General features: G+C 40.1%; 1 protein-coding gene across 1 annotated transcript; it reads right to left on the bottom strand.

Annotated features, from left to right (window-relative positions):
* Positions 1-1,984: 1,984 nt before the first annotated feature.
* atp6ap1lb (ATPase H+ transporting accessory protein 1 like b) lies at positions 1,985-15,960 on the bottom strand. Its single transcript, XM_008413826.2, has 7 exons — positions 15,736-15,960; positions 7,710-7,747; positions 7,056-7,138; positions 4,990-5,228; positions 4,763-4,813; positions 4,406-4,649; positions 1,985-4,069 (listed from the first exon to the last, which is right to left on the bottom strand). Exons 1-7 carry the CDS (start codon positions 15,867-15,869, stop codon positions 3,833-3,835), a joined length of 1,026 nt encoding a protein of 341 aa, XP_008412048.1. The 5' UTR covers positions 15,870-15,960; the 3' UTR covers positions 1,985-3,832.
* Positions 15,961-18,101: the final 2,141 nt, after the last annotated feature.

The following is an 18,101-nucleotide window of genomic DNA, read 5'->3' on the forward strand; positions in this document are numbered from 1 at the left end:
TATTATAAAATGATTCAATATGTGCATTTCAATTAATTTGAATATTATTGAAAGTGTATTTACTTAATCAACTCAGTTTTCAATTTCTCACAAAAGCCAATGAAAACACTACATATAGTTGCTTCAAATATTAAACCAAAATAATAAAAACAGTAGTTTTAATACAGATAAATGGGATTAGCGAGAAACATGTTTATTACCTTCTTATAGGTAGTTATTTTCAAAGGATAGTTTTAAACTGATGAATGAACCTCATTGCTATTCCAATTCAATGAGATGTACAACTAATTCAGCCTATGACATTTTCTGCTATTTAAATACTTTCACATAGAAAAATTGGGAAAACGGCATAATCCTTCATGGTTTTATTAATTAATCTGCTTTAATCTGCTTGTTTGAAGTTCTTTCTCAGTATTCATCCATCCATACATCCTGAGCTAATTCATATCAAGTTTTCTTCTTCTGTCCTCAAAATTTTCATATAAAGCAAAATGCATTGTATTTCTTATAGACTGTTATCTTCCTTAAATCTAAAATTTATAGCTACAAAGAAATTAATATTATATTCTCATTTAATCATTTCTGTTGTGCTACTTGATGGTTAAAATGTGCATAAGTCTACACCAAAGGATTAAACAGTTCTATTGCTGATCCAAGTTTGATCAACATGGACTTTTCTTTCCTGTGTTCTGCTGCAAATCTTTTAACCACCAACCTAAAATGTCTGTTGCTTCTCAAACTGCCTTGACCTGTCAGAATAATAACATAGCTCTTAAAGTGCTTTATTTTCCTGTCTGTGAAATGTTTGCAGTTAATTCCTTGGATCTCATGAGTTTCCAGGATGGGGTTCACTGTTGCATCAGTTTTTTTTGCAGTTTTTGTGTTGCTTGACCTGCTCCTATTAATTGGAGCAGGTCAAGCAACATTGGTCATTGGTCACTTTGAGGAGGGCTGTTTGTGTGCTGCGACATGAGTGGAAATGATTCATGCAAATCATTGGAAGTGAGGTGGGATGAGCCAGCTTGAAAGTTTGGGAGACTGAATCAGATCTGAAGGAGGAGTTGATGATGTTCAGTGAGTGGGAGAATAGCTGGGAGACAGACAGTCATTTACAAGTTTCGGTGGTATGTGATGCAGAAAACAGGTGGAGCTTCTCCCGCGTGCCATGAGTTTGGAAAGCTCCAAATATGCACAAACATGAAGAGCATATAAAACTTGTCATCAAATAAAAATTGATATAAAATAGGTGAATAAAATGGAAAGTAACTAAATGGCTCACAAACAATCAATGGCAGTGATAGTGAAGAAATATCACTGCGAATAGTGAAGTCTGGTGATGGTCTTATTGTTTCTACTGGTGCTCTGGTAGAGAATGGATTTTTAATTCCAGTATTACTCCACACCATTAGATGTCACTATTTTTCAACAAGAAGGATGAGTTTGTTTTGTTAGGGTATATGCAGAAACGATATGAAATTTTTCATTGGTGTAACTGTAGGGTCATTACAACTTTAGTTTTTAGTGCATATACATTTACAGTTCACTTCTTCTTTTTTTGCCTTGCATATATTTTGACCATAGATTTAAGACACAAATGCTGTTATCACTAGACTGTTTAAATTAGTTTAAAATTTCAGCCATTTAGGAGCTGATGCTCTGTAAATCTAGCAGTTATTCCATAAGAAATTTACATATTACTATTGTTTTATAACTTTCACTGACAAATTATGTATATAATTATATATATATGCATTTTTTTTCTACAATATGATCTTTCTTTGGAAAAGCCCTACTCTTCCCATGCATACATAGTATTACTCTCATCACTTTTGTGGCATTCATTGAAGGCAAATCCCCTTCATATAGTTTTTCTCACTGAGAAACAAAGCTCTAATAAAATTACATTTGCATGAAAACAATTAAGAATAAACAAATAAATTAAAAAAATTATAAATAAACATATGGTCCAGAGAAGCACAGCAGATATGTCCCTCAGAATATCATTTTATTGTTCATTTTACACCAGTTAGTCCTTGGACAAACTGCCTCCAATCAGTCAGTCGATTGTAGGATACATTTATGACCAAAGAACACATTGCACACTGCTACAAACCGACAGAACTGCCATATCGAATGTTAAGATATCTATTTACTGTCATGCTGAGTGTTTTTTTGTCAGTAATAATGACTCACTGATTCTGTAACTGTTGCTAATGAGGCTTCTGGCGTAATAATGGCATCTATAGGTCCCAGTGACTAAACGGCATTCAGTAGTGACGTCCGTCTATGATAGGAATCTTGCTTTATAATTTACAGATAGGTAAAACTGAACCTGATTTTGGTCCAGCTTAAAACAAACACACAGGAAATGTAACATGTTCACCCTTGTAGAAAAAAAATCATATGCGTTGATATGTTTACCAATCTCAGTAGAACAATTTTACAATTGTATCGTCTATTAGTTGTGCAGTATTTGAAGATAGTAAACAGCTATGATCCTAGAGAGATGTTATATTTACAGCTCTGGATATCCTTTTGGTTATGAGTTTTAGCATAGTCAACCTGTACCTAATAGCTTTTATGATTACACAGAATATCAAAAAAAAGACCTCCGCAGAGTGACATTTCTGTACATGAATGCATTTTCTTCTTCCTTTTTTTTTTTTTTTTTACATAGCTGTAATGGTTCACTTTCATTTTCACATTGTCTCACTCTGTTTCAGACCATATATTATGGCAACACATTTGTGGCTTCACTTTGGCAGTCAGTTTGAGCAGTCTCAGTTGAGGACCCACAGTCTCCTTTGTTCAAACAAGTGACTCGGATGAACCGTTGCATCCCAAGAACCTGCATTTCTGCTATGCCCGTGGATGGGCCATCTTTTTGCAGCATAGTTCTTTGTGTAGTCTTTTAAAAGTCTGTTGTTAGTGCTTCTGCTACTAACAAATGTGCTAGTTTGTTGAATCCCCTTTGTCTTGTCTGGTCTGTAGAAGGCCATTTCACAGTTAAGTCCCAAGCAGCAGTCTCATTCAGGGGTGGGTTGAGAGAGGCCAGAGGCTCCGATTGGCCAGTAAAGTTAGTTCATCCATTCCAGCCGGATTGTTAGACCAGTGGTTCCTAATAATTTTGTTGTGTTTCCACCAAAAGACTTCCCAATATCATTTTACATTGTGCCATATCTCATTATATGATAAATCTCAAGCAGGAGAACCAACTGGGTCCGTCTTATTAGGAAACACTGTGCTAGCCTGAGAACACCAGCCTATTAGGACATGCAGCTAATAAGGCTATCTCAGCTAGAAAAGTGGCTGTTCTAAGTTTACCATTTTTGCAGCGGTGTTAGACAAAGTTTACAGCAAAGAAAGCTGGAAGGACAATGTTGGTGATGGTTGCTTGCAATATGACACTTTGGAGCCATGTAATGCATACACTTAAGCTGGAGCATTTGAGTTAGCTGTATTGGCTGCAACTGTGAGCCTTTTGTTTTAAGGGCCGGCTGGGACAAAGACCTGTGCAAGTCGTTGTCCTTCAGCATCCTGTGACAGACACCGAACCTTGGATTTTAAACCAACAAGCCATCTCTAGGAGAGGCCTGGACTTTCCCAGGAGATGCCAGTCAGTGAGGAGAGAAGGGAAAGTATCCGGCCACACTTTGCATTTACCTAATAGAGTTAAGACTTAGCTTTTGACAAGGACAGGCAAAGTTGTCATTAAGTTGATGAAATTTCAGTTGAAGATACTTTTTCTCTCTTGCAGTCACTGCAGCCTTGATTCTTAGCTTCCTCTTCCCCAGTCTCTCCCCACAATCATTTTCAGTCTCATTGTCCTCCTTCACAGGCTGTTTTTGTCCGGTAGCTCTGCCTCAGGACTGCGGGGGAAGTAGACAGTGGCTTTGTGCTCTTCATAGCGGTCAATGTGCTTGAGGTGTACCACCATATGCAGGGCATAGGCTAAGACTAGAAGCAGGATTAACGACGTCACCAGACCCATCAGAATAGCTGGCGTTAAGAAAGTAGCACAGTCACTGGCAGACGCAAACTTCTCTGACTGCACGTTGAAGGCCTGAATCTGGAAGAACAAAGAGTAAGGCGGATAGATAAGATTAGGCTGAAGCAAATAGGACAACTGGCTCTTACTGGGCTTACCAAGCACAGACACACTACACAGAGGGACAGGTTGAGACAGTTGAGCAGATGGCTAAATAAATAAAGTAGACTGACAAACAGCCAACTGACAGATTGACATCCAACACACTAAACATTAAAAGGATACCAGCTTGCTAACGTACAGACACATGCACCTATGTAGCTAAAATAGAAAAACAATGAAACCAAAACGGACCATGCAAAATACTATTAAACCAGTTGAGACAACAGAGGTTGTGCCCCTTGTGCGCCTGTGTACCTGGAAATCAGTGAAAGTTATGTGCCAGTTAGCGGATGTGTCAGTGTGGGAGCTGGGCACTAGCAGGGTGTCATATTTGTGCAGGCTGCTGACGTGCTGGCAATGGTAGGATGAAGTGGCAGGAGCGTAGACCTCACTGGCGTTGAATGTAGCCTCCTGGGTCCAGTTGTACTGGATGTGAACGCTGTCTAGAGTAAACCAGTTTTGACCAGCTGCCTCATAAAACGTGTTGGACATCTGAAGCCTTTTGACGGAGAAAGTGTGGTTAGTTATACTTATGCACTTGCAAGCATGCTAATGTGGTTTCTGGAGATTCATAAAAATCAAACGTGTTTGAATTAAGCGTTGCCTTTTTACCTGATAACTAGACCTCGTAAGTCCTCAACGTCACCAAATCTTAAAGAAAGTCTGTGGGAGATAAAACCAATAGCAGAATATTTAACTCATCTGACACAAAGCATTATATATTTAAGGACATGTCTGCACTGTAGATATTTGAACACAATAAATATTGATCTTGTTTTGCGATGCACATTTAAAAAGAAATTCTCTTGGCACAGTTGTTGCTTTGGGATGAGACTTACGTTGCTTTGTCCTTGGTACAGATTGAGCCCTTAGTGTCCACAGGTAAGCTGGGGTTGAAGACCCTCTCAGTCAGATCAATGAACGTGTGGTTCCTGTAGCGGATTGCCAGCCGTTTTGCCTTAAACAGAATGCAAGGCTTCCCATTGTAAGACACACTAAGCGGCCCATAAGGCCCCATCAGAGACTGCAGCAGCTTCCTTTTACTGAGAGACATCCCAGACTGATGCCATTTAAAAGGCTGCAAAGATACAAACAAATGGCATTAATCAATGACAATAAAACCTGCATCCAGCTTAACAAATGTTTGGCATTAGCTTACTGTCTTATTGAAGACAACCCACTATTCTTTTAATTTCTTACAGAGACCTGCACATATAGTCCGTTGGAAATGTGTTCCAGTCCCTTGAACTCTTTCATTTTTTTCTCATGTTGCAATCACAAATTTTAATGCATTTAATGGATATTTTAGGTGACAAATCAACAGAAAGTAGCACATATTTTTGAAGTAAAAGGCAAAGGATATTTGTTTTTTGGAATAATTAATTGGAACAGATGGTAAAACTATTACACGTTTATATTCAACCCCATTTATTCTGATACCTCTAAACAATCTCAAGTACAACAAACTCAATTCAGATTTGCCTAGTTAGAAATCTGAGTTTAACTAGTGTAAATACTGTTCTGTGAATATCTGAGAGGGTTTTTTTTAGAGAATATTAGTAAACAGCAACCAACATTTTGAAGTCCGACAGTGTTTCCTAAGATGACAGGCCAATGGGCAACATGGAGGGCTTTAATCTGAGACCCAGACAAGAAGCTCATGGTAACTCTGGAGGAACTGCAGCAGTCCACTAAGACTAAAAGCGCAGGAAACATTTGTTGGTTGAGATCAAAATGTCAAGCAGGAGAATTCATCACTTTGAATACACCATGCCCACAGTAAAGAAGCTTCATGTATTATGCTGTGGAGACTCTTTTCTTCAACACAGACAGGAAATATGATGGGAGTTGATAGGAAAATACTAGATCTAGCTAAATACTGGCCAATCTCAGTAGAAAACCTGAAGAAGCCTACAAACAACCAACAATGGAGGAATAAGTCCAACTTCCAGCAGGGCAGTGACATTACAGCATTATCTAGAACTATTAATGAATAGGTCTAATCCCACGTAGTGTGAACCAGATTGGAACACTCCAGGTGTGACGGAATCCTTTTTGTTTAAATGGTCCAGTCAAAATCCAGAACCTAAACAATTCTGTAGCAGGACTGTTCACAGGCGTTCTCTGTTCAATCTAGATAAGCATGAGATGTCTTGAACTGCTTAAATCAGGGCATTCTACATCACACATCCTACAATCCTACAACTTCCGACCATCACTGCCTTAGTTTTATTCATGCAGTGATATTTAATTCGAAAGGCCATTTTCAAGGCTTGCCAGCTTGTCTGATCATAAAATGTGAACCATGTGTAAAGTTCAGTATTCACCCCACCACCTGAATCTTAAATGGGGAAAGAGCAGCATGTGGAAAGTAGGGGTTCTCTAAATTTGCATATAATGGTGTGCGGTGGCAGAGAAAGCACTGACATTAGTTGGCAGAGACAACCCCCCCGCCCCCCTGTAGATATTTTTAAACTGTTCACACAAAGAGCGCATCACCCTGAAAGGTAGTAGTGTTACAGAAAATGTAAGGCAAAGTCAAAATGTTTGTGTTGGGATAAAACTGAATTTTTACGTATGGCAGAAATCACAAGCACCAAAGAAATCAAAGCAACATTGGTGCTTTGAGCAGGACTCACCAATCTATGTAAAACAGACATATTTGCCTGTATGCACAAGCCGATGAGGCATACTGTGGAATATTATTGAATTTTTCAGTCACAGGAGTCCTGTGTGTGGGTGGCAAAGATGTTTTACCTCTGGTGAATATGAGACAAACATTATTCTTTCATCCAAGGTCATTCAGTGTGGCTGAGTGAGCATGCTCAGTTTTGCTTGTGTGTTCTGGTGCGTGTGCATTTGTATGAACAGCAGACAGGGAGAGGAGAACGCTGAACACTGTTACCTGCAGTATTCTCCTGAGTGGGTTTTCATCTTCAGGCGTCAAAAACACCTCTTCGCTTTCCAGGCCATACTCTCCATCTGTACCTGAAAGTGAAAACAAACAAATGCATGATTGGAGTTAAGATCGCTAGGCAGGTTAAGCTGATTCGAAGTGCTTTATTGGAGAAAGCTGTATGCTTATAAAAGTTGCGATGACTTCGTATAGGCAGTGCACACATAAGCACATGCAAAGAACAAAGAGACCTGCGTGCACCTCACTACTCTGGTTCGTATCTATTTCTAGTAGTTTGCGTCATCCCTCTGACTCATCACCGGTTTACTTCAAAATAAGTTCAGTGTTTACAAACACCGTTCATTTTGTTCCAGATACATCTTTACCCGTCGTGCCTCTCAAGAAGTGTAAAAAAAAAAAATGATTCTTCGTGCCTTTGTGTCACAATGCGTAAATATAGCTACACACAAGCCAGCATCGCACTGAGGTGTTCGAGTTGCACACAGGCCCCCACTTGAAAACCTGATCAAATTACAAAGTAGCAGAGATGTCTCGGGGTTTAAAATGCAAGTGCTTTCATCAGATCTGTGCAAGTCAGTGTCAAAAGAACCACAGCAGGTTAGACTGAATCAGGTCTTGTGTCAGAATGGATTAGTTACTTACGTGATGTGACTCTTGTTGCTTGATGGGGGTTTTCTTTGCTGTGGAAAAGACAGAAGATACAATGAAGATAAGATGAAAAATATGTTTATTTCGTTGTTATTTTTGTTTTTCTGGTAAACACATTTTCTGTACGCAATTCTTTCCCACAGTAGGGTTTCCAAAGTGTGGCCCGGTGGCCTTTGGAGGCCTTTGCAATGATTTTGTCAGCTGCAAAGAATATGACAAACATGACCCACCAGTGTATGTGATCAGTGCGACTTTAAAAAGAAAAGGTGATGCCAAGACTTTTTATGACAATCTTCTTAAATGAAAATGTGAAACACAAAATGTTTCTTTTAATAACCATGTTTTTTATATATTAATTTCACAGTGAATAAGACCATAAGCATCCAGTTCATATGAGACAAAACAAAAGATTTGGACACTGCTGGCTTGGTAACAGCCAGCAGTTTAAAACAAACCCCAACTAAATAATTATGTTTTATTAACAAAAACTGGTCCATTTATTATTTTGACATTATTTCAAAACTGATTACATATGGCTTTACATGCTGATTCAGTGGCAGTAATTGTAGTAATTTACACATAAAGTGCCATCTAAGTCAATTAAAAATATTTGTGCTGTGCTGTGCTGTGCTGTGCTGCGTGCTTTATAAAAGGGATGTAGACTTAATGTTAAACCAAAAATAGTTATATAATCTTAAAAGCAAAATCTGTTCGACACAGATGCCACGAGTCATGTAAAAAACTGCAGGATTACTTGTTCTTCGAAAGAAAATCTTTAAAGATCAGCCTATTTGTTTAGTTTTGTTCAGCCACTAGAGTAAAGAATGACACATTTAAAATGTGAGGGGATTTGCACTTATAGAGAACTAAAGAACTAATAAACTTTTTAGAGTAAGACTTCTGAAGTGTTGTGACTGAAGACACTGGCTGTCACAGTACTGACCTACATGTTGCACATGTGACAGAGGACCAGCCATTTCCTTGTTCTTCACATGTTCGCCCCAGCTGTCCAACTCTCTGTCTGAGTCTAAACCCCACAAAGCACGGACCTTTTGAGGCTAATCCTAATCCTTTTTTAAATGTCTAATCACAAACATATTGTGCCAATGGGCTTACTGGGCGACTCTGACATGGCCAGTTGTGCTTGTTGTGATGGCCACTCTGATGATCTGACAAGGTGGTCTGTTCTGAACTGGCCTTTGTGATCATCTGGGCTTGTTCTCTAATCGCCGTACAACAGCCAGTAATAATGAGCTTGTAGGAGGTAAACCTTAATACCTGTGGGACTGGAAATAACAATTACTCAGAGTCACCAGACATCACTCCCATCTGTTACTGTTGGTTTCAACCAAAATTGTAAGTGAAACTGCAGCAAAAAAACAAAAAATGAATTCAAACATCTTGCATTTGCTGTCTTAAAGTAAATCTTGTTTGAAAGGCCTGAGTACACTAAACAGTCAAGAGCTGCTTATACTATCACTAAAAGCTGTTCACATATTTCTCTCCCTATTGTACTAAGGCTTTGATTTAAATATTAAAATTAGCTAATTGTTTTGTAGATGTACCTGGAAGTCACAGCTTTACAGTGGTCTTCCAGGGATGTCAAACATCCTCCCATATGGTACAATATCTACCTGGGCAATAATGTGAAGTTCGGTGCCAGGTGGATTAGGATTAGTCGTGAGGACGCGCCTCGTCCATTGGATCCCAAAAGTGGAGAGCCATTGGCCCTGACCAAGGTGAAGGGATTAAATCATGATGTCAGAAGCTACAACAGTCTGGATAGTTCAAATGCATCTGTCCTGACCTCTGAAAGTGCTAATGATTGTCGGAAGGTAGATGTAGACTTTGTAGATCTTGTCTGGGTTAAGCTTAAAGTTATTTGACCGAAATGTGACATTAAATGTATTTATATATTACAATTTTATCCATTCAGAAAGTTTAGATCATTTAACGTCTTTGTGATACTTTGTGTAAAAACTATAAGGATCAAATACAACAAGTAAAGCAAGCTGATGGAATGCACCACATACAGTACTTTAAAACTGTTTTTAAAAAATTACATTAAACCTTCTGGAGTCAATAGTTTGTAGGACTACCTTCCAACGCAATTAAGACTGCAAGTCTTTTGCAGCATGTTTTTACAATCGATGCACATCTAAATTGTCGACTTATTCTTTGCTAAATTGCCCAAGCTCAATCAGCTCTGGACGTCAATTTTCAGGTCTCGCACAACGCCTGGGTATGCATTGATTTAATCCATTCTTTTGCAGCTCTGTATGTGTTTAGTGTCAATGCCCTGCTAGAAAATGAATACCTGCCTCAGGCAGCCTCAGATTTGATTCCAGATTCACTCCGTTCCTGCTGAATAAAAGTATTTGCACAGCATGTTGCTCCCACCACCATCTTCCAGCATGGGGATGGTGTGTTCACAGTAAAGCCCACTGTTTGTTTTCCAATACAGTAACCATTTTGCATGTGCGCCAGAAGTTTTATTTTGATGTATCTGAGAAGATGTTTGTTGGCTTACGTGAAACTTAAATTCAACTTTTTACGACTTTATGTAAGCATTGGCTTCATTCTTTGTTCTTTGGGCTTTTTTAAAAAGGTTATATTTATCAAGCTGCCATGGCCCTCCTGGCTGCTTCTCTGAATAGTCCAGTTGTGCTGTTCTGATCTTAATTTGAAATAATGAACTGGACATTGTTATGTGAGATGTTCAACGCTCGTGAATGTTGTCTTAAAGGCTGAGCTCGATTGAAACATTTCCGCATCTTCTCCCTAAGCTTTCTGGACTTTACTGTATTGCTCTATCATTTAAAATGCTAATAAAATACACTGAAGTTTGTACTTGCAATGTGGAATGACAAGATGTAAACAAGTTCAATTGGTATGAATACTAGTGCAAACTCAGAATTCTTCTCTATTGCATGCCACAAAGCTGTGGAACAATCAAGTTGCTCAGTGGAGGAAATCAAAGCGATTGGAATAATGCCTAAGCCCATTGGAACAGGTAATGTTAGTTGCACGGTGACGTCTGAAGAATGAGAACCAGTCCGTGGCCAAGTGGAAGACGCCGTGTTGTCAGTTGCCACGAATAAGCTCTTCAGCCTACATTTCCAGTGTGCATCTGCCAACTCCAGCGTCAGCATCATGATTGGCTAAATCCTGTGTGTGTGTGTGTGTGTGTGTGTGTGTGTGTGTGTGTGTGTGTGTGTGTGTGTGTGCGCGTGTGTGTGTGTGTGTGTGCATGTGTGTGCGTGCGTGTGCGTGTGTGTGTGCGCGTGTGTAGGTGTGTGCATGTGCGTGTGTGCGTGTCTGCCTGTGTGCAGGTTTGGGGATACATGCTATCCCGCATGCGTGTTTATACCTTGCTAAGGAATGTTTGCCGGTGCCATTCTCCGAGTAACAATATAACAGTTTATTTATGTAATAAATGCAAATATTTATATTTTCCACTGGTGAATGCTGGGTAAGCATGGGTCTTTAAAAGAGCTGCCAAGTCCATAAAACCTTTGGCAGCAGGCGCTTGTGTCTGAAACCTCAGCAGCATAGCGGCTAACTTGGATGCTGCGCACTTATTGCCTGCATTGATATTTGAGACATCAATGATCTCAGGGCTGCAGAGAGGCTTGACACCCCTCTACCCCCCAGCCCCCACCACCACATCCACCCACCATCCACACCGCTGACATGACTCCTAGATTTAATGTGATTGTTGAACAGCTTAGCTAAAATAATCACTCCTGTGCACCTATGTGGTCTCAGCTGGCTGGCAGGAGCCTCAGGACTGTGAGAATGCAAGAGCTATGCGAAGCCCAGCCGTTTTGCTCTTGTGCCAGTTTTTGCAGGGTCAGCAACCATGGGCTGTTGTGGGCCCCCCATCATTGGTTCAGTTTGTCACACAGCGGCTGGGTGCTGAGCAGGCCCTTTACATAATCAAAGCCAAGCCAGAGCCACTCCTTGGCTCATCTCCCTGCTGCCACACACATCCATAAGTATGTGTGCACACACCTGAGCAAACATATCCCCTCCCCTCCCCCGCATGATGTCCACAATACTAGCAGCAGAATTACTTTTGACTGGTATTATCACAAATTTTAGAAAAGTGCTGGGTTTTAAATATTAATGACAGGGCTTCTTTTGGCTTCTCAGTCAATACATTTTCACTGAATGTCCTTCTTCAAGCAGACGGATAGCTGATCTCTTGTTCTTTCTTCTTGTTGTGCACCGTTGAGCAGAAAAAAAAAAGGGTTTGAGGGCTGCTCTTAAAACTTAGAAACAAATGCTATCTGCATCTGTAACAGTGCTTAGCCATTGAACTCGTCCCCTGTCCTGCATCTTACAGCTAGAAAATATTGCCGAGGACACTCATGGGTTTTGATAAGGGTAATAAGGCTATTTGCCCTGGGCGGCGCATGCTAGAGGTTAATCTGAAAATACAACTTTTCTTAAAATCTGTCAGTTGCACTCTAAGCATGCTTTTGTATTAAAGTAGAGTTTCTCAGTTCTGGACCTGAGCAAAAGCCCCACATATTTTTGATTTGTCTTTGTACCAGAACACCTGATTCAAATAATTGCATGACCTCCTCTGCAGCCATCAAGTGCTGAGGATACCTGTTAATCAACCACTTATTCATCTCTGGTGTGCAGCAAAAGGGAAACACCTAGAACATGCAGGGCAGTGGTTGCTGAGGATACACACTTTATTTGATTCAGAACTTGAGTAAAGGCTGTGTTACTTTTTTTTTTGTTGTTGTTGCTAGATTTAGCCTGACTTTTGCATTTACCTTTTGTTTAGATCTAGTAATGTCACTGTAATGTCCACTGAATAAAATTAACTTGATTTGAGGTTTTAATTTTTTTTTTCTATTGGTATTTGTACTGTTGTTCTCATATTTCCTTTTAGCTTCCCTTCATGAAATTTAAAACCCAGCTTAAATATTTCATTTTTTGTGCCGTTGAAGAGCAGGGAGCTCATATTTAGCATCAGTTGTGAGTAATAATGTGTAAATTAAATATCAGAAGAAATGTAGTTGGTCTAGAAAATGACTTATGAAAACTCCTCTTAATCCCCCACTCTGCAGGTGCTGATTTATAAATAGACTTTTTAGCGGAGATTAAGATTTAGGTGTTCGCTAAGATGCCAGTCAGATCTTTGCTGCCAGTTTCAGTATAGCTTTGATTGCAGTTTCAAATTAGACCTTAGGTTAAGCACTTGACTCGTAAATCTTTCTACACCTTGGATGTAAAGCAGATAAAGTTAGGGGGCCTGCACTTGCGGCTTTAATTTTTGACTATGTATGCATATACGTTAATAAGTAGGACTTTTTTTTAAATCAGTAAAATTTACAAATTTAGAATTTAGAATGTGATTAAATATTACTAGAAAAAGTTTGTTGTCTTTTAAACTTTAAATCCTTTTCAGATTAACAATTGCCGATCAATTGTCTCAACAAAACAATGGCCTTTCTTCCATACCTTTATAGAGGCCAGTTTGTCAGAGATCAGACTCTATACGTGTGATCGCATCTGCGTCGCATCTGCGTCTTAAAAGATAGTATTTTTTTTATCAGTTGACTGTGCAAACAGAGCTAAAATTAACCTCTGGTCGTTTAACCCTTTAATCTTTCTTTAAATAGAAGTCAATGAACAATCTGTCACCTTGAACTCCATAGGTTTCCCTTTAATCTGTGTCTATGTTTAAAAGGACTTAATAGTTTTAAGATGCATTTAAGCACTTGTTGACTATGCAATGTGTTGGTCAAAACAGTTGCCAGATATGCTTTGGCACACATGCAGATTATCGTAAAGAGCCGAGGTAGAGCAGGTGTGGCAGTGAGGTAGCCTCCTGGGTACAATTTTCATGAAGTGACACCAAAAAGGCCTACCATTTAAAAAACATTTAAAATTAAACAAATGTCTTTATGACTGATGTCTATTGATGTCTTATGGTGGTTTAAGGTCGGTTGACATTATTCAAATGGGCTAACTTCTAACACTTTTATTCAGTCCATGAATAACAGGACCGACGAGCTCTAAACAGGCATAAAAATGTCCCTGGACATTTATGATTTGAGGAGAAATTGTGCTTTTAACAAGTTTGGATTAAAACTAGGACTTTACATTAGAATTATTGCTCGAGTGAACATGTCCTCATTTGAGTTTCCATTAACCTGCAGAAATACGTTCTTCAACTGTGGCTGACATAGTCAACTCAGAGTGTTGCAGCAATCTCAATAACTAGGTCACACTTAAGTGACATGAATGGTGTTTGAAGTGTAATAGGACATATTGAATCAACTTTCTTACTGAAAATCAAGTTAGTAACATTAATGGCTGGTGTTGGCTTATTGTTTTATGCTTTTTTTTTGTTTCTTTTATTGCTCCTACTTTGTTTGTTGAGCCTGTGCATGGTTGCTGCCTAAATGTGTGAACAAGTCACTTACAATATTACAGCTTAGTGTGTTGTCCTTTAATCTGTAGCCACATTTTGACCTTGTTCATCTTCTTTCAAAACATACTCAGATAAAGTTGTTTTATAACCATTGTGAATGTCACACGTTTGGTGTTGTTTTGTTTCCCTATTTCTTCAAACTTTCTAGTGTAAAATATTGCTTTTGTCTCCCAGGTTTAGACAAGACTGAGCACTGCATTATCATCTTGAAAGCACGTCAACAATGCTGCTCATTTACGTTGATAACATTTCGACCTCAGACCTTTATAATTCAGTTAATGAAGGTTGATGAATAACAACATTTTGTAGTGAACATTTTCGAGAGTTTTAGGAAGCTGAAACAATGTCTATGATCAAATTGTAGTACCACAAGAAAAACTACTACAGGGAATTTGTCTGTTTCTTTCAGCTGCATTCCCTGGTGTCCTCTAAGCCTTTCATCAGTAAGCCTCTAACTCATATTTTCCTAACACGTATTCAGCTCCCTCCAAGGCATCTCATATTTAAGGAATAAAATATTGCTATTATATAACACCGTCTTTGAGTGAGTCAGAGCTGATATTGGAGTGCTGACCTGTGACCGTTAGCTGTTATGTTAAGGAGTTACGCACAAAGTTTGATAACGGGACATGGGCTCCAAGTCCCAGGAGAAATTATCACAAATTTCTCTCTCTCTCTCTCTCTCTTTCTGATAAACTGTGGTAAAAAGTTGTAGAAGCGGTCAGTCGGGATTTAATAAAACCCTAATTAACATGGAATAAAACCATATCCATGACAGCATGGAAACTGATTGTCATTACTGGTGACCTGGAATTGCAAAAAAAAGTGTTGGAGATTTAATTGTGTAATAAATGAGAGCAGGGGAGGCAGTTTGTTGTGGGTTAGAATCAGAGGACTGTGAGAGCTGTCATGCATGGCATGATTTCAAGAACCTTTCATGGCTTTGGCACAGTTTGATGGCTCTTTGCTGCGTTGTCTATGTAAGCAAGCAGGAGAGCAGTGGTAAAGGCCCTGAATGTCTTGTGACAGTCCTGTGAGCCCTGCATTTTGGGTCTAGATCAGACTTCCATGGCGCCATGTAAATTAAAGAGCCAGAATTCTTTCCTGATGGCTGCGCACACCCCCAAAAGGTGCATCGGCTCCGTTATCCTTCATCAGCCTCTTTCTTCGCTGTTCCCATCTCTTCCCTTCTCTAGGTTTTAAGACCTCGCTGCCCAAGCCCTCTTGCCAGACCAGCATTACTACAGAGACAACAGCCCCATCTGTGATTGATGAGCACCGTCTGATGCGGTCCCATACACTGAAACAAACAAAGCCTTGAAGCCTATAGCGTTCTCCAACACATACCAACACAGCTTGAATGATTGAATTCACAATCCGAGATGCGTCCAAGGTGAGCTGTAACTAAGGAAGGCGAGGGTGGCACAAAGCCCTCTTAGAGAAGACGCACACATCAGCATCCCAGCATCCCTGCGTGCATCTCCAGTACCCCTCCCCCCAATAACCCCCCTCCCCTGCACCCCTCCGCTGCTTCACAGCCGTAGAGAGCGAGGATGGACTCACCTTCTGTCCAGGATCAGAGGCACTTCGTCATAGATGAGTCCCGGCTGGAATTCTTCCTCAGTGAAGGTTAGCCCAGGCCGGCTGAGGGCAGACAGCAAGGCGAGGGAGCAGATGAGGAGCGCGTGTGCAGCCATCGAGACAATGAGAGGAGACTGCTGCTGGACGAGCACCGCTTCATAATCTGCTCTCCTAGCAGCGCCTGAATCCCAGCTCCTCAGACAAGCAGCCGCCGCAGCCAATCAGTAGCCCTTGCACAAGCCGACGAGCGTGCGTCACAGCGCCCCTCACTGCATCCATCCCTCCTCCACCCCTCCGCTTCTTCTCCCTTTCTCACCCTGCTCCCTCCTGTGTTATCCTCTCAGTCTGCTCAACCTCCCACATCCTTTTCCAGTGCTGCTCTGCCCTCCTCTTTCATACACACATAGCTGCAGGCGAGCCCCAAGTGCAGACAGCGGATCGTTCGTTTTCATTAAAAACCCTCGTCATACTTGAGCTTCCAACAAACAAAAGCGCTGCTTGGAAGGCTTACAGGCATGCACCTCCAAGAAAAAAAAAAAAAAATCACAAACATTTGAACAGGCTCTTGCAAACGCTTACTGGAAAAATCACCTGGCAATGTCAAGGTCAGGTTTAGTGGGAGCCGGATGAGATGAGTGGATGTTGACATGTCTTTAGGTGGCCACAGGAGAAAAAAGGAAGAAAGAAACCCAGAGCAATGACTGCATGACCTAGATCTCCTGTGCGCTGCCACCGTGGCAAAATAATTCACTTGATGTGTTGTTGTGAGCACTGAAGGGGCCTGCGGCTGAGGAAATTGTCCACTGAGGCAAATATGGATGACGGAAGCAGCTGAGCAACCGTAGGATGGGGAGACAAAAAGGGTCCAACCCTGATGGGTGATCCCGCTTTCTGCTCATTATTCAGTCTGCCCCGAGAACTTGATGTTAACCTCTCATTTCTCTTGTTTCCAGATCCGATGACGTGTGGATTTTCAAAGAAGACAGTTCAGTGTGGTTATATAACTAAATGTTGCAGCCTACTGGCACTGTAGATTTATCAGAATGATCCGTTTCAGTGAAATCTGCTAAAATAGCAACACACAGCACAACAGTATTATTTCTCCTGACAGTGTTCTTTTTGTCAACATGACATTTATTTCAACTTTCAATACTATTTCTGACTTACTGAGACAAAGCAACACGTTTGCACTGAGAGGAACTCAGTTAGATGCTTGCCTAACAACCAAAGCAATATTTGGTTTGGTTTTAATTACCAGTAATATCAAGAATTTTTTGTTGTACTGGATTTTACTTGGGAATATTGGATTAAAGTGGATTGAAGTCAAAAGGCCATGTCACTGGAATTGTTTTCTTGTTATTTTATTTGAAAACACTGCACCTGTTTTCTTCCCTTTGTATTGTTGGTATTTCAGACAAAATCCTCATAAAAATAATGTACATTTGTCGATGTCATATGAATACTTTTCCATTGCTGCAGGGATTTTTAGAGTCCAATTTCTGAAAGAATCTGAATAGATTTGTAAAAATCACAATAGAACTATGACCTACAGAGACTTTCTATGAAAGCAGTCTTTGGATTTGGATCTTTGAAGTTGGAGGCCATGATTATCAATAATAATTAAAAAATACATAAAACAGGTGAACTGCTTAAGTTGGCACAGTGAAACAAATCCTCTATTCCAACATGAACTAAAAGGCCACTCAGATGAGGAAGAAGTCATTCTTCTAAAACACAACATGAGCTAAATTGCAGTTTGCAAATGCTCTCACAACGACTTTTTTATTTTGTATTTTTTTAGACATGTCATGTGGTCTGATAAAACTAAAATAGTTTTGTGGGAACATTTTTTAAGGTAAACAAACAAGAAAACTGAAAGACTGTTTTTACACTTTAGATATTTCATTTGAGTTCCTGAAGTTAAAAACACACACGCACACACACGCACACACACGCACGCACACGCACACACACACACACACACACACACACACACACACACACACACACACACGCACACAAAAACACAGTTTATAGTAATTAAAACCACTGCAATGTTGTACATGAGGAATTTGGTGGAATTCTTGTGGGAGGCTGAATATGATTAAGGGTTCATGTTTTGTTGAGGGAATGTTGTGTTTGTGCTGAGGCTAAACTATAGCCTACAGGAAAGAGGTCAGCCACATGTTTTAGGCCATATGGGTGACTAAAGGCTGCCTCAGCCCTCCACCATACGCTAGTCTTCCCCAGTCACTGCAGCATACCAGTGTGCCAGTCTATGGAGAAGTAAGTGCAGACTTGGCTGCTGCTGCTGTCATCACAGACTCACAGAAAACACACAGATGCAA

This window comes from Poecilia reticulata, linkage group LG7, assembly GCF_000633615.1.
Source record: "Poecilia reticulata strain Guanapo linkage group LG7, Guppy_female_1.0+MT, whole genome shotgun sequence".
Taxonomy (NCBI): Eukaryota; Metazoa; Chordata; class Actinopteri; order Cyprinodontiformes; family Poeciliidae; genus Poecilia; species Poecilia reticulata.

Excerpts from the sequence above, each read along its gene's own strand:
- atp6ap1lb (XM_008413826.2), bottom strand. The coding sequence starts at position 15,869 with ATGGCTGCACACGCGCTCCTCATCTGCTCCCTCGCCTTGCTGTCTGCC. Across the intron at positions 7,139-7,709 it reads AGCAACAAGAGTCACATCAC|GTACAGATGGAGAGTATGGC; the intron begins GTAAGTAACTAA and ends TTTCACTTTCAG. Across the intron at positions 5,229-7,055 it reads CACTCAGGAGAATACTGCAG|CCTTTTAAATGGCATCAGTC; the intron begins GTAACAGTGTTC and ends GTATCTTTGCAG.